We start from the raw sequence: 27,876 nt of genomic DNA, 5'->3' as shown, positions 1-27,876 counted from the left end.
TGAAATATTTTATTTTATTTTATTTTATTTTACTTTAACATCTACTATTTATTTATATAAGACAGAGGCTTCCCACTGATATTTTCATCCCATTTAGAACATGTTTTCATAGCTGGGCCCCTGGCCTTGTACCTTCTTCCTTTCCAGCCTCTCAGATAAAATGGGTTAATCAGAGGGTGGAGCAGGCCCAGCGGCTTTCCCCTGGCATAGAATTGTTGTTGTGCCTCTCCTAGGTTGAAAAAAAGAAAAAACAAACTAGCTTTAGATGAAAAGTTGCAAAGATAGTACAGGAAATTCCCATAAACTCCTCACTCAGTTTCCCTGTTGTTAACCTGTTATATTCCCATGGAATGTTTGTCACAATTAAGAAACCAATACTGGTACATTATACTAGTAAGTAAAGTCCACCTTTTATTTGGATTTCACTAGTTTTCTCCCCATGTCCTTTTCTGTTCCAGAATCCCATCCAGGATACCACACTGCACAGAGTCGTCCTTGGTCTCCTCTGGCCTGTTTCTGACTTTCCTTGTTCTGATGACATCGGCAGTTCTGAAGAGTACTTACTGGTCAGATGTTTTGTAGATTGTCCCTTGGTTTGCATTTGCCTGCTGCTTCTCCCATGGCTAGACTAAGTTTATGAACTCTGGGGAGGAAGACCACAGAGGTGCAGTACCTTTCTCATCACAATGTACCAAGGGCACATGCTGTCCACACATGACTTATTCCTGATGTCCATCCACTGGATCACCTAGCTGAGGAGTGTTTGCCAGGGTTCTCTACTACCAAGTTCTTTCCCCACTTTCCATCCTGTACTCTCTGAAGCAAGCCACACTCAAGGGAGGTCAGGGAAGGAGCTAAGCTCCACCTCCCGGATGAGGGAGTACCAACACATCTTACTTGGAATCTTCTCTAGGGGAGATCCCAGACATGTTTTTTAAGTAACTCAGACATTCCCTCCAGCACTTACGAAAAGGTCAGTGGTGCTGGATGTGTGGATTTTGCCAGGCTGGTGCCACAGACCTCAAGTAGAGCATCTCACGGGGCCATACCCTGGGGGTTTTCAGTTCCTTGGTATGAGGGAAAGCAATTTGGATATGCAGAGTACAGGACGTATGTGTATAAACATGTAACCACTGTGTAAAATCAGAGTCATTAAAAAATGCTTAGCAATGGTCCACAAATGCACAGCACTCTGCTGGGTGCTGAAGGTGTGGAGTGGCAAATAAGACTCAATCTAGGTCCCAGGTATGGCGGGCTGGAATGCCATGCAGTTAACCAGATATCTCTGCACACCCACTGTCAGCCCAATTTTGAAGCAGCAGTTACAAGCGTGATGAGCAATAAGATGGAAAGTTCCAGGTGCTGTCAGAGAGCTTGGGTAAGGGGAGGCAGTGAAGGCCTCTCTGTGGACGTGAAGGATAGGCAGGAGTGAGCCAGGTGTTGGCGGGGGAGGGGCAGGGAGGGCTTCCAAGGAGAAAAGCTCACCAGGCGAGAACAATACGTGTTAAAAACAAACTAGTATCAAGAGGGACATCTGGAGGAACTGAGAGATGCTTATATGGAAAGAAAACTGCTTCCTGGAAAAAAATCACATGATAATTTAGTCACATGGAATAGTTCTACTTTCTTAAAATAAGCCTGTTCTATACAATTTAAGACATAAAATGCACTAGTGTTTGATAATAGATTTATGCTTTAATATTCTGCTAAATTTATATATAAACATGCGTAAGGTTCAAGTGTTTCAGAAATTAAGTGCTAAAACTGAAAATGTGTACTAGAGAGAAGCGTATAGATGACTGGAAGGTTATTTTAGTGCGAGCTGATGTGGCGCCAGTTCTCCATCTCAGGACAGAGTCTCTCATTTCCCCAGATGCTGGAGTGGTGCCTACTGAGGGCTCACAGCCAGGACACCCCAGGCGTTGCCTTCTTCTGAGGGGAGCTGCCCACCCACAGTATACCCCTCCTGATGACTGGCTGATGCAGAGCTATCAAGGCCTGGCTCCCTGGCCTCAATCTCAGACAACTGTGAGAAGCCATCCCAGCATCAGGGCTCCCGGTGGGGTGGGCTAAGGCATCTGTGACAACTGCACCACAGTTCAACTTCCCCTCTGCCTAGTGCTACTCCTCTCACAGCATGTCAGATCTGGTTGGTCCCAAACATGATGGTTCAACTTACGATTTTTAGACTTCTTGATGGTGCAAAAACTATCTACATTCAGTAGAACCTGTAATTCCAGTATCTATACAACTTTCTGTTTCTCACTTTCAGTACAGTATTTAATAAACTACATGAGATACTCAACACTTTATTATAAAATAGGCTTTGTACTAGATGATTTTGCCCAACTCTAGGCTAATGTGAGTGTTCTGAGCACAGTTAAGGGAGACAAGGCTAAGCTATGGTGTTCAGTAGGTTAGGTGCATTTTCAGCTTAAGATATTTTCAACTCACAGTAGGTTTATAGGGACATAACCCCATAAGTCCAGATCATCTGTATTGTTTTCTAGAGCATTCCCCAATAAACTGCCTACATGAAAATCTCTGCCTCAGAATGTATTTCCTGGGGAATTTGACCCCAGAAAATACAGTGTACAGCAGATAAACCCTGTGTTAGTGTCCTAGTGATACAGAAAGGAAGAGCATGGTCCCTTTAAATGATAGGGAAGCGGGGAAGGGAAGTGCTGGGTAGAGGAGGGTGTGGTCCCTGGCTACGACTCCACCCCCACGGACCTAAGTGAGGACAGGCATTGTTTTTTTCCTGCCCAAATGTTGCATTTCCCAAGACCACCCTGGCCTGCCATGCCCCCATCCTATGCCTATAAAAACCCTGAGACCCTAGCAGGCAGACACACAGATGGCTGGACTTTGAGAGGAGCAGATCGGTGGAGGAAGACACAAGTGGCTCGACGTCAAGAGGACATCAAGGGAAGTATGCTGGCAGAAGAGGACATGACAGATGCCGGCATGCCAGCAGCCCATCGACCAGCACTGGAAGAAGGCAGAGTTTGGCTGGGGCAGTTGGAGGAGAGCCCTGGCAGCTGAGTAGCCTGACTCCATCCCTTTTTGGCTTCCCTCATCTGCTGAGAGCTATCTCCACTCAATAAAACGTTGCACTCATTCTCCGAGCCCACATGTGATCCAATTCTTCTGGTACACCAAGGCAAGAACCCAGGATACAGAAAGCCCTCTGTCCTTGCAACGGGGTAGACGGTCTAATTGAACTGGTTAACACAAGCCGCCTATAGACAGCAAAACTAAAAGAGCACCCTGTAACACACGCCCACCGGGGCTTCAGGAGCTGTAAACGTCAACCCCTCAACACTGCCATGGGGTCGGAGCCCTACAACCTGCCCGTCTGTGTGCTCCCCTAGAGGTTTGAGCAGCGGGGTACTAAGGAAGTGAGCCACTCCCCCTGTCACACGCCCTGCGAGGGGGACAAAGGAATTTCCCATTTCACTAGGGCTGCTGTAAAAAATTTATCACAAACTTGATGGCTTAAAACAATAGAAATTTATTCTCTCCCAATTCTGGAGGCCAAAAGCCTCACATCAAAATGTCAGTGGGGATACACTCCCTCTGGAGGGTCGAGGGGAGAATCCTTCCTTGCCTCTCCCAGCTTCTGGTGGCTCCAGGCGTTCCTTGGTCTATGGCAGCATCACTTCAATCCTGCCTCGGTCTTTGCATGGCTTTCTCCCCTGTGTCTGTTTCTTGCCCCGTCTCTTCTCTTATAAGGACTTGCCATTGGATTTAGGACCCACCCAAATCCAGGATATTCTCATCTTGAAATTCTTAACTTCATTACATCTGCAAAGACTGTTTTTCCAAATAAGATTATAATTACAGGTTTCAAAGTGATGTGTCTTTTGTGGGGGCCATTATTCAACCTGCTACGTACACCAACATATTAAAGTGATTATATCCCAGGGTGGGAATGGGATTTATAGGTAACTTTAATTTTCTTCTTTGTACTATTTTGCTTATTCCAAATTTTGTACAGAAGGCATGTATAACTTCTGTAATGGTAATTTTTTTGAGTTGATGGTTTGACCTAAAGTGTGCAGTCTGGATTAAAAGGTACCTGCCTCGTGCGTGGAGGGCAAGAGGTAATGGCCACAGATAGGCTGAAGGACTCTCCCATTACAAAACGACTGGATCCCAAATTCTTGAATAACGTCCAGTTTTTAATACATTGCCGAGCTTACAAGAAGTATGGTGAATCCCTAGGTTCTCTCCCAGTCTTTTCTGACCCAAATTCAAGAGTTGAAACTAAACCTGGGTAAAGCAGTAAATAACCAAGAGTGAAAGTTGACCTGAGAGTAAGTGCCTATCTAGGAGCTAGTCCAGAAGAAAAAGCCTTGGGCTAGAGGTAAGGTAAGGCTGCCACATTAAATCCAGGGACCTCTTAAGGGGCTTATGTGGTTCCAAATTAATGCATCATCTGGATCTAGACAGAAGCAAATGCAAATTCCTTCTGCAGGGAAGCATCCCCACTTTAGGGCCATAGTTCCACAGATTAAGACCATGACAATGCGAGCTTACAATGAAAGATCGCCAAGCGCACAAGGAACGAAGCCACCGTGCACAAGAGTCAATGGAAGGAACAGAAAACAGATTAAAAATTATTAGACAAATAAAAGTTCTGCAAGGATTTCTACAAATCAAAAAGAAAAAGACAACCCAAGAGAAAAGATGAAAGGAGTCATAAAACAGGCATTTCACAAAAGAAAAAACACCAATGTTTGACAAACATGTAGAAAGATGCTCGGCCTCGTTAGTAAAGGAAGTACAGGCTGTTGATGAATACAAAATCAATATACAAAAATTAATTGTAGTCACCACCTGTGGGCAGAAATTTAGTGGTTTGTTTTTTTTAAAAAAAGACAGTACTGTAAAGCAATAAAAGTAGTGTATTTTGTAGAATCTAAGACACCATCAGTGATACAATGAACCATGACTTTATGCACTCTAAGAAAGGAAAAAGACTGCCAATTATAATTGCAAGATGCCATCAACTATAAGACACAATCCAGATTGTGGGCAAAAGTATGAGAGCTATGTGGAGAAAAGTATAACTTTATTTAAAGGTACTAAAGAAGGCCTAAAAGTCAAGAAGTAATCTGAGTTCGTAGACAGGAAAACTCCCTATCACAATGACATCAGCTTTCCCTAAAATAATTAATTAAAGCAGTTAAACCAATGCAATTCCCCTCACAATCCCAACAGAATTTTTTTTTTGAGACATATGACAAGATAATTCCAAATTTAGGTGGGCTGAAAAGTATTAAGAATAGCTAATAGGCCAGGCACGGTGGCTCAGGCCTGTAATCCTGACACTTTGGAAGACCAAGGTGGGAGGATTGCTTGAACCCAGAAGTTTGAGACCAGCCTTGGCAACATAATGAGACCCTGTCTCTCTCTCAAAAAAAAAAAGAAATTATTTAAATTGGCCGGGCATGGTGGTATGCACTTGTGGTCTCAGCTACACAGGAGGCTGAGGTGGGAGAACCGCTGCAGCCTAGGAGGTTAAGGCTGCATTGAGCTGCGTTCACCACTGCACTCCAGCCTGGGCAACTGAGTGAGACACTGCCTCAAAAAAAAAAAAAAAAAAAAAAGAGCTAATAACCTCTGAAGAAGAAGAATAAGGAAGAGGGAATTTCTCTACCAGATATTATTGACTTATTATAAAGTGGTGATTAAGATAAAATGTACTGATGCCAGAATGGAAAAACTGGCCAATGGAACGAATAGAGAGCCCAGAAATAAATAGACCTGCCAAATATGGAATCTTGATATAAGACAGAAGTGAAGCTGCAGATTCCTGGAAAAAGAACGGGCTAGTAAATAAGTAATGATAATTGGTGGTTAATATGGCAAAAAATTAGATCCCTAATTCACCTCTACCCAAATATCAACTCTTAGTGGATTAATGATTTCAATGTGAAAGACAAAACTTTAAAGCTTTTAGAGCGAATACTGAAGAATATCTTTATGGCTTCAGAATACAAAAAATTCATTCATCTAGACACAGATAGCATTAATCATAAAAGATTAATAAATTAAGCTACGTTAAAATTAATATACCACAAAGAAATAGAAAAGACAAACCCCCAACTGGGAGATACACAACAGGATCAATATAGGATTTGTTTCCAGAATATGTAAAAGATGTCTACAAATCAGAAAGAAATAGACAAACAACCCAAGAGAAAAGATGAACAAGAGACATAAGCAGGCATTTCACAAAAGAAGAAACACAAATATGTGATAAATATATGGAGAGATGCTCGGCCTCATTAGCAAAGGAAGTACAGGCAGGCTGGGCCATTTCAAGGCCCTCACAGGCCCTACATAATGCTTATTTCTGGAAGCCTAATCTTATAATATTTCACATACCATCATGCATCCACATCCCACATGAAATTTGTTCATTCAGTATATATTTTTGAGTGCCTACTGGTGCCAGGAAATGTTATATGTGCTTGGGATGTATTGCTGAACAAAGGAGACGGGGTCTCTGCCCCTGTGAGCTTACATGTGAGTGGGACATAGACAATGAAGAACTGTGTAGAGGTGTAGTGGGAAGCAACAAGTGCTGTGCGCTATGAAAGACAAAGCAGAGCAGGGTGAGGAGAAGTAGGTGGCAGGGGCAGAGGCTCTTGGTGGGTGGGACTTACCCCACGGGTGCTCACAGCATTTCCCTCACTCATCAGTTCCCTTGGACCCTTCTGTCAGGCAGTTTCTTCCTGGGGTTTCAGCTAAGAACGGTTTAGAGGGCTAATGCACTCAGGGGTCTTTATGGGTAGGTGGGTGGAAGTGGAGAGAAACCCTTGAGGACACCTCCACCAGCCCCATCCTATTCAGATACCAGTGGCAGGTCAGGGGTAGGAAGGACATTGCATCGGCTTCCCGCCATCTTCTCCAGCACCTCCCTCTCCTGTGGCCCATCCCAGAGAAGGGGCCCACCTCTCCAAGACCCATTAGATGGGACGTTTCCCAGATGAGAGTCCTTGGACACCAGGCTGGGTGGCAGGAGGGGAGCCAGGTAGCTCAGACTGGACAGCCGGTCATCCCTGTAGACACAGGCTCACAGTGCTGCAGGAAGCAGGCATTTTCTGCAATGTGATCCTTTGATGAACCCCCTTGCACTAGAAAGAATCTACAGCAGCTTTCTGAACTCTGCAGGCACCACTTACATGTACAAATTTGGTGGCGTCTATTCCTTGGGAGTTATAACAGTCCAACAAACAAGGGCTCCTGTGTGTGAAGGCCCAAAGATAGGGCTGCCCCAGCAGCAGAAACAGACCAGGAAGGCACTGCAGGCCAGTAATGGACACAGCCTTTCAGAATTCCACTCACAATGGGACTGGTGTGATGGTGGCCCTGTCTTTACCAGTGTCCCCACCTGAAAGGCTGAACATGGACCCCGAGCCACCAGCTCTGGCATCCTAACTCTGGGGGTCTTGGTTCCCCTCTGTGGGGCTCCCCTCTGTGGCTCCCCTTGTTTTCACTTTGGCTAAGCTGCCCAAGCACAGGCTGCAGCTTAGTGGGATTAGTGCTCAGCCCTCCTTAATCACTTTGTTGCCCCCCAACCTGCTCATCGAAATTTCCTCCTGCCCTGGACAGAGGATCAGTTCATTTCTTCCAGGTCTGCAGAGACAAAGGCACTCCTATGTGGTCCCCAGAGGGAGGCGGCCAAGTGGCTTCTCTTTCATAATGGAATTCGACATCTCCCTGTAATTAGAGACCACACAGGATGGGAAAATAAGAGCAGGGTAGCCCTCCTAGCGTGAAAACCCATCCGCCTTTACCAAGAGAACCGCCGAGAGGCCCTGCATTCCAGTCCCAGCTGTTTTAAACTCCTGGCCTCCTTCAGTGGTTATCACAGCCTCTTTTTCCTTTGCCTGCCTCCTAGATCAGATTCAAGGTCCTGTCTCTGAGATAAGGTTCATGTCTCGGGACCATTCAGTCCCCAAGAACAACCTCCCAAGGCTTGTTGTTCCTGAGGCTTCTGTGGCAGAGAAAGACATTTAACAAAGGTGTTGAGGGGGTGGAAATCAAACAAACTAAAACCAAGCGGAAAGTCAGAATCCATCCTTAAAGAGATGTGCTCTTCCCAGGAGACTTTCCCAGGGAACTGGTGGAAAAGACCGGGCCTGAGGACCCTGGAGCGAGGAGTCAATGGAGGATGCTGAAGGTTGAGAGGGGCACAGTGCGCAGCTACAGTCATCAGCAAAAGCAGCTTCCATCCTGGTGGGGAGGGAGCAGCCAGACCATTCCAGCACATCGCTCCTTTGAATGCTGGGTGCCCACGCCCAGATGGCCTTTCCCTAAAGGAATGCAAGCCTGTCACATGCAGGGTATCTGTTTGCCTCCATGCCAACAGGGCAGCTCGGCCAGAGGACACTGGAGAGTGTTTTTCTATTTCGAATCTCCCTGCAAACCACTTTCCTCGCTAAGATGTGTACTCCTGCTAGGAGCATCAGGTTTCCAGAAGGACCTTATTCTTGGGGCCAAGTCGGTGTTTCAGGGAAAATTGTTTTTTTCCAGCTACACCTCTGGGACTGCCCCTGGAGCTGGGGTCTATTGGTTCCTTTCTTTCTTCCAGGCATTTTGAGGTCTTGCCTGAGAGCTTAGAGATCTGCCCAAGCCTCTAATCACGGCTGCTTCTTTGTTCTTCAGGCAGTGACCTTTACTGACATCATCTCAACCCCCATCTATTTGAATCTCCCATTCTTTTTTCCTCTTTCTGGGTTAGAGTGAAGGATTTTACTCTCAGGGGCCTAATCCTGTCGCTCTTGTGTGACTAATTCCCTCCCCTCCCCCTCGGCCTCTGCAAAGAGGAAGGGGCCTGTTCGCCCCACTAGATGGTCTGCGGCCCTTGTCGGCAATCAAAGCACAAACATATTCCTCCGGGTGATTTCCTGCCCTGAGAGCCCAGCCCGGAACACAAGCCTCCTCTGTTCCCTCACAGCCCACCAGTCCCTGGGACTGGGACTTAGGCGAGAGGATTTATGATATAGAAAGTAATAAGTCACCCTTCCAACCTAGCAACGTCTGGTGTGAAAGCAAGTTGTATTGTTGTTCAGACAATGGCTCCCAGGAGGAGAAATAGCATCCTTCAGAGCCCCACAGTCCTCTAGTGGCTGCCTGCGGCTTAGAGTATGCAGAGGTGACCCAGCACAGGACGGAGGCCTTAGTATCCCCAAGGCACCCCATGGACCACGGCGGGTCAGCTGTGGCTGCCTGATTTCTGAAGTTAAAAAGCACATAATTATGGTATTGTTTGACTGCCAAGAATTCTGGGTTAATCTCAGTTTTATTTTGACTGTTACCTAAAATAGTAGCCTGTCCCCAAGGACGCAGTAAAGGCCAAGAAGCCAAAAACAGAAAGGCAGGCCTGAGCTCTAGGAGGCCCTCACTTGGGAGTTCTGGAGAGGCTTATGAGTGCGTGGGATCTGGTACCAGGAGCCAGGTCACCCCCAGGCCCTCCGTTCCATAGGCCTGTCCTTAGCCACCGGCCATGGCCGCCCCTCCCCCATGGGACCTAGTTGAGGCTGTGGAGCTGCAGGATGGCCAGTCCCCACACACCCATTGTCCCCTGATGCACTCAGGGCAGTCCCTGAGACAGTGTGGAGGTCTGCTTCTGTGATTTGGGGAGACAATAATAATAGTTGTCATTACTGAGTGCTTGTGATGCACCAGCCACTGATCTAAGTGCTCTTGCATATGGTAATTCCTTTAGTCCTCACAGCCAGTAGGCACTCTGGCAATCTTCTAACCTGGCCAGAGCCACATGGCTAGCAGGCAGTGGAAACAGAATTTGGACCTGAGGAATCCTTGCTCCAGAGGCCATCTCCCCTACTTTGTCACATGGCCTCTCAGGAGGTGAGCAGTGGCAGAACTTAAAGGCTCAGAAAGAACAGCTCCCATTGGAATCAGTGAGAGGCATCAGTTCCTAAGTGGAGGCCATGAGAACGGGCTTGATGAGGGGTCGTTCTCCTTCTTGGAGCACAGATAGAAGATGTGCCTCAAGCATTCTCCATCATACTTAGGTCAGCAAACATTTACCAAGGGTTCCAGTCTGTTCTAGAGGTCTCCTGGCCACTAGGCCCTGGATCTCTAAGAAAAGTTCCATTGCATTCCCAGGAGAATAACAATACAAAGTCATGTGTGCTCTTAGGAATGCTTCCTGCATGCAGTCAGGGAGGGCTTCCCTGGGGAGGGGACATTCGAGTTAGATCCTAAGGGATGCCAGGATTCTTCTGGGTTGACAAGGTGGAGGTGAACTCTCTGGGCAGAGGGGACAACCTGGGCAAACCACTGCTGTATTCCACCAGGCTCAAGATGTTGTTCTTGAGGATTCTGTTCCCAAGGATTCTGAGCCATTGGGCCCTGGGCTCCAGTCTGCAGGGCATGGCAGGAACTGAGTAACTGTCCCCTCCCAGCTACTACTAATCCCCGCCATGCTGACTTCAGAGGAACCTTTCCTACCCTTCCTTCCTGCCCCACCTAGATGCCACCCTTCCAGTCTGAGGCATCCCTGAACTTCTAAAGTGCCCAGAGCTGCCAATCTAGCTGCTACCAGTGGCCGCTATTCCAGCAGTGCTCCCAGGGTCAGCCTCGCCTCGGCCAGAAGCACCTGCAGAGCTGGCTCAGGCTCGCCCTGCTGCCCGACACTCTGATGCACTCCCAACCCTGCTCTACTCCAGCCACCTCCTGCCCTGCTAACGGCAGGGCAGGCAGACACCATGAGAGCACAGGGCCTGGGGGTTCCGGCAGCTTCTTCATTCTTCTCCCTCCCCACAAGTGAGAAAAAGATACAAGGAAGGCCAAACAGCCAGGCCCTCAGGCCCAGGGTGTGTAGGGGCGGGTGGATCTGTGTTCCTCTAGCTCCTCGGAGCATCCTCCTCCTTTCTACCTTTTGTTTGTAGTTGTTCATTTATTTTAACAAAAGTGGTTCTGAGTTTTTATTAGGAAAAAACAAACACACAAGGAACAAAGGCAGTAGGAGTTTTAAGTCTTGGCCTGTGGAGGAGGCAATCGCAGCACCCGAGCATCGACCCAACTTCGGGTCTCCATCAGGCGCTGTGGTCTGGGAAGGCAAGTGGCCATGTAAGGCACCACCGTCCAGGGAGACCAAGGTCTGGAGGCAGAAGCCCCTCTACTGAGTGCTCCTGCAGGCCCCTGTATCAGCAGTGAAGAAGGAGACTCCAAAGTTAAGTCCTGTTGTGCCCAAGAGCACACAGCCAGGAAAGAGTGGCACCAGCCTCCAGAGTCCAGGATCTTTCTTTCTGCAGTATCTCACAATTTCAACTTGCCCTCTTTGTCTTAACACTTTTTTCTTAAAGCCTCCAGAGGAAACCTTCATTCAGAGATGCGATGTGCAGGGGAAGCTGCACGTCCACAGAGCTGAGGCCCCAGGCAACCCAGAGCATCCTAAAACCCTGTGGAACTTCCGGGGAGAAACAGGTGGAAGGAGAGTCCTTCCCAAGGAAGTGAGGCGTGGCCAGCTGGCAGCCACCACCTCATTTCTTTGAGAGCTTCAGAAATCCCAGTCCTTTGCTTGACTAGGATTTTTATAAGAAAGACCCACGGGTTTACTCTACAACATACCAGTGCCCAGGAAAATTACATGAGCCTAGAAGTTCAAGGCAATAGTGCACTATGATTATACCTGTGAATATAGCCACTGCACTCCAGCATGGGCAACATAATGAGATTCTGTCTCTAAAATAAAAAATTGTAAAATTCAACTTTGAGCAAATAATAAGGAACATTCAAATCTTCATGCATCAAGGGACCCAATTCCTCTTCCCAGAAGGATCAGAGATTCTCTCTCCATCAGAATTGCCATAAACATGAACATCATGAAACACTTGCTGATTGTCTATGTACAGGTTCAAAGGACTTCTCCACTGCAGTTCAGCATTTATCACCAGTGCTTAGCTCATTAAACTAATTACGTGCCTGCATTTCCACATTGAAAGTTTAAATATAGAGGCTGGGCAGGGTGGCCGACGCCTGTAATCCCAGCACTTTGGGAGGCCGAGGCGGGCAGATCACAAGGTCAGGAGATTGAGACCATCCTGTCTAACACGGTGAAACCCCGTCTCTACTAAAAAATACAAAAAAATTAGCCGGCCGTTGTGGCAGGCGCCTGTAGTCCCAGCTACTTGGGAGGCTGAGGCAGGAGAATGGCGTGAACCCGGGAGGCAGAGGTTGCAGTGAGCCAAGATCGTGCCACTGCACTCCAGCCTGGCAACAGAGCAAGACTCCATCTCAAAAAAAAAAAAAAAAAAAACACATGAAAGTTTAAATATAGAGACTAACTTACTCCTTTTTAATTTCTTCGTCAAAGCAAAAGCTGATGCAATAGAGGGCCCTCATACAACATGGAGCATCAACCATTTGCTAATGGCAGGGTCCCAGCTGGACCTTCCAAAGTAGTGGGCTCTGTGAGAACCTGGAGATGAGAGTGGGGTGTATTTGGAGGCTTCCCTTTTGCTCAGAAACGATTTTACAGAGGAAAAAGATAAACTAATAAACCTGCAACTCTATTGGTGGTCTGGGGAGGCAAGTGGCCATGTGAGGCACCATCATCCAGGAATCTATTGACATCTCTTTGAATATACTTCAGCTGGGCGTGGTGGCTCACACTTGTAATCCTAACAGTTTGGGAGACCGAGGTGGGCAGATTGCTTGAGTTCAGTAGTTCAAAACCAGCTTGAGCAACATAGGGAGACGCTGTCTCTACAAAAAAAAAAAAAAAAAAAAAAATACAAAAATTAGCTGAGTGTGGTGGTGCATGCCTGTAGTCCCAGCTACATGGGAGGCTGAGATGGGAGGATTACTTGAGCCTGGGAGGTTGAGGCTGCAGTGAGCCGAGATCATGCTACCGCACTCCAGCATGGGTAACAGAGCCAAATCCCATCTCAAAACAAAACAAGACAAAACAAAAAATGTACTTCAGATGGTTGTGAAAATTAGACAGCATTTACTTTATGGCCAAGCATCCTAGAGGGACTTTACATCAGTTCACTGAATCTTCATGACAGCCTTTTGCTGTAGCTATCATCTCCATTTTATAGTTGAGGAAATTGAGGCCCAGAGGTGTGAAGTAGTGCACGTAAGGCCACAGCTAGGATATGGCAGAGCCAGTAGTTAAGCCTGACCCCAGAATCCCTGCCCTTCTCCCATCATACTGCTGTGTCCTGGCCCAGCGTCGCTCCTCACACTGCAGCCTCCCTCTGCACCACATGCCAGCGCTTTCTCACCCTGCTGCATTAGTACGCATTCTACCTTCATCTTTGGTGTCTAGTGGTTTCAGTCTTTCTAGGGAGTGTCTGATCATATGTATCAAAGTTTAGAAAACAACTTCTATCTTCCTTCGTTTTCTACCTGCCCAAATTCCATTTATTTTACCAGACTCAGGCCAAATGACATGTCCTTTGACATGAAACTTCTCCTCATCCTCTGATTGGAATTCAGCATCTGCTACAAGAATACAGGAGTATGTTTAAATTTATTATTTTATTTTAAGAACTGTGAACACAGGAAGTTTCCAGAGAAAGTCTTTAGACAGTTGGAAATATTAAATGTGACAAACAGAACCAAGTGACAACCAAGTGAAGTGAACTTCAGGCTTCCCTGTCTTTTTAGAGTAATCTGCGAATGAACAGACAAAAAGTTCAACCCTCTGCCACCATGAATAAAAAAAACTGCTTTGATTTTGTTTTTAATATTAAGCTTAGACCCCTCCAAACACGCAGGCCATACTCTCAGACTCTTACGCATCTTTTCCACAATGAGCAGCCCCAGTAACAACCCTGCAAAGGAAACCATCCTGTCACCTGAAGACAGGAATCTGGTTGTGCACAGTTCTCTTATCTCCAATTTTTTTTTTTTTTTTTTGAGGTGGAGTCTCACTCTGTCCACTCCACTCTGCTGGCTGGAGTGCAGTGGCATGATCTCGGCTCACTGCAACCTCCATCTCCCTGGTTCAAGCAATTCCCCTACCTCAGCTTCCTGAGTAGCTGGGATTACAGGGGCACACCACCACGCCCGGCTAATTTTTTTGTATTTTTTGTAGAGACAGGGTTTCACCATGTTGGCCAGGATGGTCTTGAACTTCTGACCTCAGGCAATCTGCCCGCCTCGACCTCCCAAAGTGCTGGGATTACAGGCGTGAGCCACTGCGCCCAGCCTCTTATCTCCACTTCTTCCATGTAGCCCATGGCCTAAATGCAAAATCAACTAACTTTTGCTGCCTAACAAACTGCCCCCAAATTTAGTTGTTCAAGTCAACAACAATTTATTTAATTCACAATTACAAACTCAGCAAATTTGGCTGGGCTCAGCTGGACCTCCTTCTGGGCTGGGCTGGGTTCACTCATGTGTCTGTGATCAAGTAGCAGATTGGCCGGGGACTGGTTGATCTGGGAGTACTCAACTAGGATGACTCATCTCTGCTCCATGAGGTCTCTCATCCTTCAGCAGCCTAGCCTGGCCTTATTCACATGGCAGCAGCACAGATCTAAGAGTGTAAGTAGATACTGTGCAGTTTCTTGAGTTCTAGCTAAGAACCTCTACAACCTTGTAACCTCTGCATTCTGTTCATCAAAAGGCCAGCCCACATTCAAGGAGTAGAGAAATTGATTCCACCTGTTGATAGAACTGCAAAGTGTTGTGGCCTCAGTCTGTATCTACTGAGCCCATCTACAGCTTCCCCGCTCGTGCACCTGCGTCTCCCTACCTGAGTGCATGCTCTGCTTCTGAGAGCATGTCCACCTCCTGCATAAAGCAGACTAGAAGATCAGAGTGGTTGCCCTCCAGTCAGCCCTCAGCCAATGAGGAGGGGAGCTAATGGACAAATCCCACAAGCTCCTTTCCCTTAGATAATTTCAAGGTGTGTTCTACACAGATTCTCCAAGGCGCTGTGGGAGATTGAACCCAAGTTTCCTATGGCGGTCACCTGCTCATGAGGCACCCTTTCTCGGCATTCCTCTTGGTTGTCTCAACGTCCCCTCTACCTTACCACACTCTGGGGATCAGCTCCCTCAAGTGATCTTGCACTACTTGAAACCAAATCCTTTTAGGGCCTGGTTTTGGGGAAATCTATGCTAAGACAGAGAGATAAGAGATCACCCTTGATCTCACAGGCCAAGCTAATGAGTTTGAATTTATCTTGTAGGTGATTGAGCTTCAGTGGGTTTTGAGCAGGAGAAATTGGTGTTTTACAAACAATATTAGTGGCAAAGTAGAAACTAATAACACCCAGTTCCGCTGACTTCAGGCCAGTGCTGTGACATCAACTGTATGCTATTGCTATTTAAGGCTTTGGATGTGAGAATATGCAGATCTTCTTTTAAAGTTCCTTTATTTTTGAATAAGTAATACACACACGGTGCAACATTAGAAAAGTGCAAAAGATCTTTTGTTAGAATCATTTTTCAACGCCAAAGGAGCATTTAAATAGCCATTGTGTTTTTAGAGTGTGTTAAGACATAGGGAGCTAGCTCTTGGCTCCTTCTGAGGCCACTCAATCCTGGTGGCATCTTGCACTCTCACTCCTGCAAACCATTCTGGGCCCTTCCAACACCCTGCAGCCCGCAAACCTCTGCTGGAAGGGCAGGAGAGAGATGCTGACATTTGTGGCCCAAAGAAAACTTGGCAGGGTTGGTGGATGCCATCCTTGCTCCCTGTCACCACAAATAATTGCAAGCTGGCTGAGCACTACTCAAATGCATTAAGGTTTGTGGCTTGTTCTGACAGAAATTGAAAAAGGGCAACGTCAAGGCCAAGCCTACAGCTTTTATCTCGGTTAGCTGGGGAGAGGAAGAGATAAGGATTCACAACACTCCAGGTCTTCACATTTCTCCTGAAGAGCCACCATCTGTCTATAACGTGAGGGAAGAAGTGCTGTCAGGTTAATTGGCTTGCGTCAGCCAAACCGTCTGCATTTATTTAAATCAAGTCAAGTCCATAAATAGTTTCGAGTGTCTGCTGTGGGCCAGCTCTGAGCTCAGCTCTCTGGGGTACTCAAGTAAGTGTGAGCCACCAGCTGTGGTACCCTAAGAGGCAGGCTGGTGATTTGGCAGTTCTGGTAGCTTAGAACCAGGCATGTTCAGTAAGAATCCCAGCCCCATCATCAATCAGCTGAGAGATCTTGGGCAGCTGAGTTGATCTCTCCAGAACCTCCATTTCCTCACCTTTAAAATGGTCCTGCCTACTGCAAAGGGGTAGGTGAAAATCTCAAAGGCAATGCTTTGTTTCCGTCATCTTTCCTAGGAACTTACAACCTTTCCAGGGAAAAAAGACAATTTTACTTTGTGAAAAGTTAAGAAAACATTTCTAAAAGATAATCAACAGTTCAAAACAAAAAAAGAAACAAGAAAAGAAAGTAGGTAAACACAAGGGGTGATGAACTGCCAGACATCAGTGTTTGTTCTAGAAGTTGAGCCAGGAAGAATAGCAGGGGGGAAGAACAAGGAGGTGTTCCTGGTTTGTAATTTTATTCCATTTTTGCCTAATGCAAAATTGCAGTGCCTGGCACATGGTAGGCATGCAATAAATATTGTTGAATGAGTGTTCAAGTAAATAATAAATGAATATTCTGTACAGGTTTTGTCACTGAACCTTAGGAAAGGTACCCAGAGGAGGGTACGCAGAGATAGTAAACAGATGGAATGGGAGACTTTTATTTTCAAAAAATGCTTTTCCCGAGAAATCTTTCTGGTCTGTAAAGGCAGGAGTTGAAAATGGATATGACAGAAACTTACAAAACTGCGAAAGTTGCGGATGAGACTATTATCATCTTTTTAGATTTTTAATTAATTTATAAATCTTCATCAAATATTATGTTGCTAGAAGTAGGTACAGGATAACCTTCGAACTATATGAAGTTTTAGGACATCTGAAAAAAAAAAAAAGAAAAGTGGTCTTAGTTGTGATTAGTATGTTAAAAGAATTTTTATCCCTTCACACTGGAGGCTGAAAATACAAGTAAAGCCAAGAGGGATTTGATGAATTCATGAAGGCTGATCTCAGGGTAAGTTGCTTCAGATTCCTCAGGGATTTTGAAGCTTATGTTCTGAAGGACTCCCATGTTAGAGTCAGACTGCTGGGCTGTGGTGACCCTGAACCTAGCCTAGGAGCACATTTCTGTGGTTTTGTGTCCCTGGGAATATTTAATAAACTCCCACTATGTGCCAGGCAGTGTTCTAGGGGCCAAGAACACAGCAGTCAATAAGATGGTGTCCTAGACCTCCAGGACTGCTAACCTAGAGACAGAAGGAGATATGGGAAGAAATACATTTTAGTGTATTAAGTTCCATAATAAAAGTATGATGGGGCCGGGCGCGGTGGCTCATGCCTGTAATCCCAGCACTTTGGGAAGCCGAGGCGGGTGGATCACAAGGTCAGGAGATGGAGACCATCCTGGCTAACATGGTGAAACCCTGTCTCTACTAAAAATACAAAAAATTAGCCAGATGTGATTGTGGGTGCCTGTAGTCCCACCTACTCAGGAGGCTGAAGCAGGAGAATGGCATGAACTCAGGAGGTGGAGCTTGAAGTGAGCTGAGATCGCACCACTGCACTCCAGCCTGGGCGACAGAGCGAGACTCCATCTCAAAAAAAAAAAAGTTGAATCTATAAAAATTGTCTTTCTTATTTTTTAAATGCCTCTCCCCCACCTGCATTTTAGAATTCCCATGTACTCAGAAAATGTTTGTGGAGGGATGGATGAATGAATGAATAAGTAAGTAAAAGAATGAATTTTTGCTTCCAGAAATGGGCATAATTTTCAAATAGAAATGTATTAACATTTGAAGGCTCACTACAGTCAAATTCACTAAGTAACCACTTTTAAGATTGATTTGTGTGAAAGTCCTGGAGGCTACATGGTTTAATAGAAAAAAAAATGGCATTTCAGTTTTTGGAACCATTGTTATGGGTTTTTTAATCTGCATTTCCAGAAATCTTGAAGGGGGAAGCCCTGTGCAATTGCAGCTACAGGCCAAAGGTCATTTTTACTAAATATTGATTTTAGCAGCAAGGAACTCTTACTTCAGTAAGACTTCTCACACTTGCCTTACCCTGAAATGAGCACATTTCACTCTGCATGTTGCTCAGGAAGGCTGCCTCTGTGAAGAGCCTCAACAGAGTTCCTAGAGCCTGGCATGCTTGATGACATCACCAGGAATTTGGTGATTGGAAGGCAGAGGTCCAGGAAAGAATCTTGGACCAGGAATCTGGACCTCATTAAATAATTGGTCCTTCTGAGAAGCTTAGTCTTGGGTCCATATTCATGAACAAAGAGTTGTGTGGCTTCCTCAAGCTGCCTTTCTCCCCATCTACCTTTCACTATCTCCTGCCACTTATTCTCCCTCCAATAACAAACTGCACTAAGATAAGACCCTAGAGTGTGCTGTCCAATACAGAAGCCACTACCCGTATCTGGTTATTTAAGTTTAAGTTAATTACAATTAAATAAAATTGAACATGCAGTTTCTCAGTCATACTAGCCACATATCAAATGCACAAAAGCCACATATGTCTACTGGCAACCACAGTGGACAGTGCAGAGAACATTCTCAACACTACAGAAAGTTCTACTGAACTGTATTGCCCTAGAGAAAAAGGAAGATGAAAGCTAAGGATGAAGGTGGTAATTTTGAAGAAAAGGCTGATAACATCTAGACCAGCCATGTAGAGATAAGGAACATTCTAGCAGGAAGTTGTCACAGGATGCAAAACTAGGCAACAAGTGAAGGGTGTGAAGGGAGAGAGTACAGCTTTGGGACCAGAACCCAGGTTTAATCCTGATTCTAACCAAGTGTGCAGCCATGAAGAGGTTATGTGAACTCTCGGAGCCTCAATCTTTTCATAAGGGTAATAGTGGTAATAATGGTTCCTATGCTGCAGAGCTGATGTGAAAATTAATAAGACAATTAGCGTAAGGTGCTTAGCATGCTGCCTGGCATATGGAAAAAGGTCAAAAATAGTAAGGCAGGGAGGGGTAAGAAAAAAAGAAAGGAGAGAACCTAATGAGAAGACAGCTGACCTGGAAAGAAGAAATGTCCAGAGGATGTTTACATGGACCTAGACAGTGAGCACCTTTATGATGGCTGGAGAGTACAAATCAGAAGGACAGAGCAACAGAGGCAGCTGGAGCTCTGGAAACCTGAGGAGCACAAGGTGAAGATCCTCTGGATTAGGGGAGCTGTGCCAGGTGGGGCACAATCCTATATGATCCAGTGTTCCTGCCCATGTGTGGCAGCAGGAGTTGTGCCACTCATGGGAGCTTAGCTGTACTCAGGTATATGCCATTGATTGCATTCTTGAGACCAAGGGAAGCATGGGACAGATGTGGCTTTCCTGGGACAGGCTGGGTGAACCAGGGTTGGGGGCAGAGGGGCCAGACAATGATCAAGTTGATACAGGGAATTAAAGGGAAGAGGATGACATTTATTCAGTGCCTGCTACATGTTCAGCACTTCACATATCCAGTTGCACTTCACCCCACAACAGTAGCCACCTCCAGTTTGTAGGAGAAGAAACTGGGGCTCAGTAGAGTGAAGGAACTTGCCCAAGATCACACAGTCAGTAAACGAAATGAAATTCAGGATCTCAGCCCTGGTCCTCAGGATTGCAAAGCCTGTGCAAATCAGCTGTAGAAGCTCCTAAGCTTTGAGGAAGGAATAGCAATAGAGATGTGCAGAGAGGGTTTGAAAAGAGTTGGCATTGCATTTTTTTCATCATCTAGTAGAGGTCTATGCAATGTCCATGTTGTGCAGGTCACAAACATGAATAAGACAGGATTCTTGTCTCTAGGTGCTTCCTTAGCAGTGAGGCAGACAGGCTAAGAATAAGATGAGGACAACTAAGGTAAAATGTTCAAACTCATCCCTCTAAGAAATACTGTACTTATTGAGTCTCTACTGTGTCCCAGGTACTGTGCTAGGCTCTGGGGATACTCTGGTGTGCTGTGTTTACAGAAATGGTTGCACTTTCCCCTTTTCCTATATCCACACCCCTTTGCACTATGACTTTGCAGCTTCTTCCATTAAAGTTGAGTCTATTCTCTACCGACTGAATCCAGGCTAGCCTTGTGACTTGTCTTGGCCAATAGAATGTGGTAGAAGTGACATTGAACCTCTTCCAAATCTTGGCCTTAAGAGGCCTCTTACCTATCCATTCTTATTCTTGAAACTCTCTAGCTGCCATGTGGACTCACCCAGGCTAGCTGGCTGAATAATGACAGACACATGGTCCTTTCACTTTCATCGTCCCAGCCAATAGTCAGTCACCTGACCGACATAAGTGAGGCCATTTGGACCCATACCATACAAGTATATCTTAAGGGAAAGGAAGTGGTAATTAAGCCAGCCTCCCACGATGGCCCCAGAGATCACCATTCTGGTATTCACACCATGTGTAGTTTCCTCCCACCCTGCATCAAGGGTGGTCTGTGTAACAATGGCACATGGCAGAAGGGATGATGTGTTGCTTCTGATATTAGTTCACAAAAGCCTGCAGCTTCTACTTTGGGTGCCTTCTCTCTCTCTTTCTTATCATTCATTCTGGGAGAAGCCAGCTTCCACATCCTGAGAACACCCAGTCAGCCCATGGGGTCATGTGACCCCTCCATGACCCATGGAGTGGTCATATGGTATGGAACTGAGGTCTCCACCCATAGCCTGAGAGGCACTGAGGTCCACACTAAGTGAGTGTGGCAGGAGATCCTATAGCTCCAGATGACCAAACCCCAGGCTGACAGCCTGAATGTAACCTCTTGAGAAACCCTGAACCAAAACCATCAAGCTAAGCTGCTCCCAGACTCCTGATCCAAAGAATATGTGAGATAACAAATTTTTGTTTTAAGGTACTAGGTTTGGGGGTAATTTGTCATGCCAGAAAAGATAACTGACAAAAAGAGTTAGCTAGCTAAAGCAGGGGGAGGGGATGGAGTGTTCCAGACAGAGGGAATGGCATGATCAAAGGTCCTCAGGTAGGAGGGAATACAGAACCAGAAGAAACCGAAAGAAGACCAATGCGGCAGGAGTTCAGAGAGCGAATGAGGCCGAAAGGTTGGTGGGGTCGAGACCTGCCGGGTGTGGCCTGGGGGTCTTCCTAAGAAGTTTGTTTTAGGAGCAACAAGAAACCAAATTATTGAGGGACCAGCATTAGGGGCTCCAAGGAAACCCAGATATCCTGGCTAAGATAAAGTCTCTCCCTGCCAATCCTCCAAATTAGTAACTTTGGGTTTTTAGTTTTCCCTACTCAAAGGTGCCCTTCAAGGTCTCCAAGGGAAGAGGCAAAGGGAGACGTAGCAAACATCCAGCATGGTATGGGTAAGGCTTCTCCAGCTCCAGCCATGCCAGGCAGCCAGGCCCAGCAGAGCTGTGCTTCCCTGGCTGGTCAGGACTGGTCCCTCCAGCAGGGGCAAAGCCAGAAACAAGGGGCACAGGTCCGGGGAGGGAGCCCACCTCTTAGTCAGCCTTTCTTGGTTCCCAGCTTCCCAGCTTCCCACCCCCTATCCACCAGGAGTGAGTTTATACTGTTTTACAAAGACTAGGACACTTGAACCCATATTTCATTCTCTCATGGATTTCGTCCAACTGGCCTAATCTTTTTTCTCTAGTGAAGAAGAATCTAAAGACATGAAATGTTCCCCAAAACAACTTTGCAGAAAAGCAAAATAAAGACAGCATAGAACAGGCCCATTCATTTCATGAATTGATTATAGAAAGATAATTTCTATTTTTTCTTTTAAAAATATATATTTCGTATCTCTATTTAAGATAAAGATACGAAAAAAATTACATGATGGTTCATCAAGGAGATACATTCCACCATGATTATGTTATAGGAGCAAAGCCCTAGTCCTAATGTAGGACAGCTGAGTTGATCAGATAAAGACTTTTTTTTCCCAATCTACAATCCCATAGATTGTAAATAGAATTTTTAAAAACTACAACAGTTTTCCATTAAACAGCCTTCCTTTTTCTCTTCCCATCTCTAGTCTAGGAGATATTCCCCTCCCTCCTTCTAACTGTTCCAAGGACAATCAAGGGGGACTGCCTGCTGAGCATTCACCAATGTCAATCCTAATCTAATGCCAGTAAGACATCCTTATACAGGGTCACTCATACTAAGAGAGAAGGCTCTGTGTCCTGGAGCCCCTGGTCAACACCTGTACAGATCAAGGCCCACTTCACTGAAGGGCAAGGGACCAATTTGAAGACAGAGCGTGTTGTCAGAACATCAGTGCTTGCTCAAAACCACTTCCCAGTTGGGCAGATTCATTGGTCTCTCTTTCCCTTGAGTGTGTTTTGAACAGACCGCAGGCTGGCTTGGAGGGACAGGAAGAAGAAGGGATGCAGCTGTAAATCAGTGTCACCTCTCCAACTCAGGGTCAGAGGAGGAGAATGTGCCCACCTCCAGGAAGGCATGGTGTTATCAGATGTGCCTGAGCAGTCATGAGCATGCTGCTCTGCTGCCCTGCAGCCTGTGGACTCCCCCTCGTTCCTCTCTTCTGCAGCCTGGAAACAGATGCCCTTGGGAGGGGAAAAGCTCTGACTTCATTGGGGCTCCCAGGCCCTCCCTTCTGCAAACAGAACAAAGCCTACTTAGCTTATCGCAGCACTTCTCCTTGTGATTTTTTTTTTTAATTGGCCTCTTCACATGTGCAATCGACTCTCCTGATATGAAAGTTGTGAGCCCTGTTTTTGCAAGCCCGAAGCTTAGAAGCTGATCCCCACGAGCATCAACAGAAATCATCTGAATGCTCTAAGTACTGCCAGTGCTTGCTAAAAAATAAAACAGCCTGCCAACCTCCTCCTGCCTGTGTCCTTGGCACAGCCCTGGTAGGGCAAAGGAGCCCCAAGGACCCCATTGTTCTTTGGAAAGAAAGAAGCAACTCCAGCCAATTCAGGTGTTTGGGGGATTATTAAGATGGTCTTTTTTGTAGATATGATGTGGTGGTGAATAGGGTAAGTTATATAGGGGACTCTATGGTGGTGACATTTGAAAAGATTGAAGAGTGAACTGAAACCGGTTTCTGTGAGCCCAAAGTTTTATTCAGCCAGTACAATTCTAGAATTTGCTACTGATATGTTTATTTTCTCCCAAATATCTTCTTGTTTTCTGAGAGTAATGGGACACTGGAGAGAGAACTTACGGACAAAAATATGGGGACGGAAAAGATTATGACAACTTGCAAAGGGTCCACACTGTTGGTTGGATTAGCTATGTGACATGATGAGGGTGAAAGATAGAAAAACAAGCAAAACCAAAAAAGGCCCCTTGGAAACAAAGTTAAGATGGTTTTTGGACTCATCCTACCTCCTGTGGGTTTAGCTTAACATCAGTTCCATCTGCCAGAGGCTGGAGACAAGGTGCTTAGGGGTTTAATTGTTCTGTGAGACCCTGAAGCAGGATGAGAAGTGGCCTGGTGTCAGAGTAGAGCAGTTGGCCCATTACAGAAGGTCATGGTTCAGAAGTTCTCAACTAGTCTTTTCTCTATTCAGGTTCTATATAAGTGCGCAGTAAAAGGATATGGTTATCTCCTTCCTTTATTGTAGCAGTCTGCGAAGTTCCATTTCCTTATTGAAACCTCTGACTCAATGGCTAGCGGAACCCTCCCGCACCCCTCCCCTCTTGTCTATGCTGGCAACTTTTGAGCCGCCCCCTTGGCTTACCACCTTGCAAAACCTGCCAGATCCATTGCTTTTACACACTGCTATTTACCTCGTTGCTTATTTTGTGTATGTGGGTCATCTGTTGTTTAGGTTGGATTGAAGTCTGGCTGTGTTGGTGTAGTTAGCTTTTGATTATTTCTAGAAGAAAGATAGTACACCATATCCATATAAGCATTTAATATTACGTTGTTTTCTTTTTGATCTAATGTTCAGCTTCAGCCTAGAAAACACCCTGAATGATCCAGGCTTGGGGACCGTCAGAGCTATTATTATTATTTATTTATTTATTGAGACTGAGTCTCACTCTGTCGCCCAGACTGGAGTGCAGTGGTGCGATCTCGGCTCACTGCAACCTCTGCCTCCTGGGTTTAAGCAATTCTCCTGCCTCAGCCTCCCGAATAGCTGGGATTACAGGCACGTGCCACCACGCCTGGCTAATTTCTGTATTTTTAGAGATAAGGTTTCACCATGTTGGCCAGGCTGGTCTTGAACTCCTGACCTCAAGTGATCTTTCCACCTTGGCCTCCCAAAGTGCTGGGATTACAGGCATGAGCCACCATGCCCAGCCTATTATTACTATTTTAAAGCATAATTATTTAATGTGGATTTTGCATATCTACTGCATTTGATCCCTTTCTGAATAGTTTTCACTGTTTTCTTTAATTACTGTACTTCAAAATACAGAAATTTTGGAAAACAGAGAAACACTCTTTGGTGTATATACTTTTAGTATTTTTTTAAATGCATATAGACTTATTTTCTGTTTTCAGCAATAATATTATACAGTTCGTTTAAAACTGTATACTTTTTTTTTTTTTTGAGATGGAGTCTTGCTGTTGTCACCTAGGCTGTAGTGTAAAGGCACGCTCTCAGCTCACTGCAAACTCTGCCTCCCGGGTTCAAGCAATTTTCCTTCCTCAGCCTCCCGAGTAGCTGGGATTACAGGCGCCCGCCACCACGCCTGGTTAATTTTTGTATTTTTAGTAGAGATGGGGTTTCGCCATGTTGGCCAGGCTGGTCTCGAACTCCTGACCTCGTGATCCACCCCCCTCCGCATCCCAAAGTACTGGGATTACAGGCGTGAGCCACTGCACCCGGCCTAAACTGTATACTATTAAACTGTATATTGTTTACTTTAGTAATAGATCATGAATGTATTCCCATGCTACTATAGAAATTATAATGGCTATGTAATATTGAATTATACAGATTTATATAAGCAATTCTCCATTATTGGACTTTTATTTATCAAACATTTATATAAGCACTTACTATGTGCCAGGCATGCGTTCTAAGCTCCAAATAGATATTAACTCATTTAACTCTCATAATAACTTCATGAGGTAAGTACTATTTACCACCCATTTTGCAGATGAGGAAACTGAGTCACAAGCTAAATAACTTGTCCCAGGGCACACCTCTTTGTAAGTGATGGAGCCAGATTCAAACCCAGACGATCTGGCTCCAAAGTCTGTGCTGTAATCACAGCCCTCTGCTTGCTTCCCTCTACCTCTATTGAAAAGTAAAGACCTTTCTTTCCTGGGAGAATAACTTAATCTTAATAAGACTTCCCTGGCAAATAAGGGAACTGCTGTCCTGTGAGTCACTGTTATTTATAATTAAATTGTAACCTGCTGAGACAACAGGCAAAGAAACATCTGGGCAGAATGGGCGGTGTGAGCTCTGCAGCCCAGAGAAGGTGACTCCAGGAGGGGCTGTAGACTTGGATCCAACCAGGCTGAGGTCCAGGTTACTCACCCACTGGCAGAACCCAAGTGGCTCTGCCTCCCCTGAAGCTACTATAATTTCCTCACACCCAACTGAGAAGGTCTTTCCTTTGCATTCTACTACAGGAGCTGCTTCATCTGACTCAAGCTGGCCTGGAGAAAGGAGGAAGAGGCAAGGTAGGAAGTGGCCTGGCCCCCTGCTGCTCTGCCCCAGAATGCAGGGCAGAAACTGCAGCTGGAGCTGTGGGGTGGTGTTGATCCAGCCTACAAAGTGACTTCTGGGGCAGTACCTAGAGTGTATGAGAATCCTCTTATTAACCTGCAGAAGCTCCAGGGTAGTTGTTTCTGGGTGACTCTAGGATCCTTATTCATCGCAGCCTTGAGATTGGGCTTTGGCTTCAGCCACCTCCTTTGCTATCCTCTCCCTTCCAATAATGACAGTATGATATCATAGCTGACCATAATTGTTCTGTCTGACATTTAATTCATTCTAACTCATTAAATTCTCACAACAGCGCTATGAGGTAGAATGATGGTTACCATAATTATCCTCATTTCAGTGGTGAAGAAAGGCAGCCACAGGGAGGCTGAATAACCTGCCATAAGGTGGGGAGGGTTTCAGGTGCTGGGAGCACCACAGAGTTGTGACCTTGACTTGTATCCCAAACAGACCCTGCGAAGGGAGCAGTGGCTGGAGGGGAAACTGCGGTTGAGCCACCTTGATCCTCTTAACCCTAGTGGGAGGAGAAGTTCTAAACAAACAATTGGCATTTGACAGGGGAGTGTTAGGGCTGGAGGTGGTCGGAAGTTATATTTTATTGAAGCACCTTGGCAGTTGTTTGCAGGGCTGGTAGTGGGTTTATATGACATAACATTCCTGCTCTCTCCCAGGGAGGTCTTCAGTTTTCCTTTATTTCCACATTTACAAGGGAGCCTGGAACACATACACCCTACATTCAAAGTCAGTGTCACAGGGTAAATTGGTCCAGGGAGGCATGATTATTACTGCAGTCCTAAGACCTGCCACTCTAAATGCACGAGATGGAGATGCTTACATACCACCCAGCCCGTGAAGTTCTTTTGCACGCAGAAACCCCACAAGTTGGGTTCCCACCTGGGTCAGGACTCCATCCCCTTCTCCTAAACATGGAAACAACCCCAGGTGGAGCTAGAACCAGCTCAAGTCAGACCACCCAGTCTAGGAAGATCATTGGTCTAACTTGATAACAATGTATAGAAAAGATGCTTTAAACAGAACTAGGTAAGGCTTGGCAAAAACTGGCTTTCCTGCAGCTAAATGCATGCTGGCATGTACCTATTGAGTTTTGGAGCAACTAACTCTTAGGAATGTGTGTGTACTTTTGTCTTAGGAAAAAGACAAAACCTGCCATAGTCCTTGAAGGTAAGTAAACCATGAAAAATAAAAGTGCAATGTCTGATAGGCTTTTAAAAAGAAGAAGAATTGCTGCTCTCCTAGTTGGAGCCACAGTAATGTTATTACCTCAAATAATGAGGCAGTCCCCTGACTTGGCCTTCTACCATCTATTCTCCCCACCATGAACAGATGGATCACTTAAAAGTACAATAGATCATGTCACACTCCAGCCTAAAAACTTCCAGGGACTTCCTTTCACACCCCGATGGGGTCCACACTCCTCATAGGGCATTCGTAATGCACCCCTGACTCTGGAGATGCGGTGCAGCGTAGTATAATAGCTAAGTGCTCCATGGCTACGGCACCAGCTGGAATCCTAGCTGTGTCCCTCACTAGCTGTGTGACTTTGGCCAAGTATCTCTACTTCTCTGTGTCTGTGTTTTCATTTGTAAGACGAAAATAGCAGTACCCACCTTATAGATGCATGTAATGAGCACCCAACAGCCATCATAGCTGTTTTTATTATTACTTTTGACCTCATTGTCTCTACTTTCCCCACCCCCAGCTCATTACACTCCAGTCACACCAGACTTCTTTCTGTTCCTCAAATTTGCCAAACTTATGTCTACATGTGGACTTTTCCCCTAGAGTGAGTGAAACTGTCTGCCCACACCCACTCCCACTCAGGCCTGTGAGCTGCTGGTTTCTTCTCATTTTCAGATTCCAAATGAAGGCACCTCCACAAAGAGGCCTTCCCCGACCACCTATTCCAAATCAGCCCTGAGTCTCTCGCTAGCCCTGTGCCACCCTATGGCAATTTCTGTAATGATGGAAATGTCCTATATACCACTAACCACTAGCCACATTGGCTATTCAGCACCTGAAATGTGGCTAGTGTGAATAACTGAATGTTTAATTTCACTTAATTTTAATTCATTTAGACTTAAATGTAAATAACCACATGTGGCTCCTGTATTAGACAGTCTGGCTGTAGCCGTTACCTGACTTGTGCACTTGTCACCCCCTGGACTTGTCTTGCTGATTCATTTGTCTGTTGTTTGTCATTTGT

At 45.7% G+C, this 27,876-nt stretch overlaps 1 protein-coding gene across 3 annotated transcripts in view; it reads left to right on the top strand.

Annotated features, from left to right (window-relative positions):
- BCAR3 (BCAR3 adaptor protein, NSP family member) overlaps nucleotides 1-27,876 on the top strand; it is a 279,135-nt gene that overhangs the window by 107,322 nt on the left and 143,937 nt on the right. For 2 of the 3 annotated variants that reach the window (XM_063625548.1, XM_063625546.1), the window contains exon 3: nucleotides 25,559-25,609. The exons of the other annotated variant lie outside the window; for it this stretch is intronic. Coding sequence is in view for 1 of the 2 variants with exons in the window: in XM_063625546.1 (XP_063481616.1) it covers nucleotides 25,559-25,609 (51 nt within the window). In the remaining variant the exon portion in view is untranslated. The remainder of the gene's footprint in view (nucleotides 1-25,558; nucleotides 25,610-27,876) is intronic. 3 annotated transcript variants of the gene reach the window in all.

The sequence above is a fragment of the Symphalangus syndactylus genome, chromosome 12, assembly GCF_028878055.3.
Source record: "Symphalangus syndactylus isolate Jambi chromosome 12, NHGRI_mSymSyn1-v2.1_pri, whole genome shotgun sequence".
Taxonomy (NCBI): Eukaryota; Metazoa; Chordata; class Mammalia; order Primates; family Hylobatidae; genus Symphalangus; species Symphalangus syndactylus.
The sequence above is the reverse complement of the archived record's forward strand: the minus strand, read 5'-3'. Positions and strand labels throughout refer to the sequence as shown.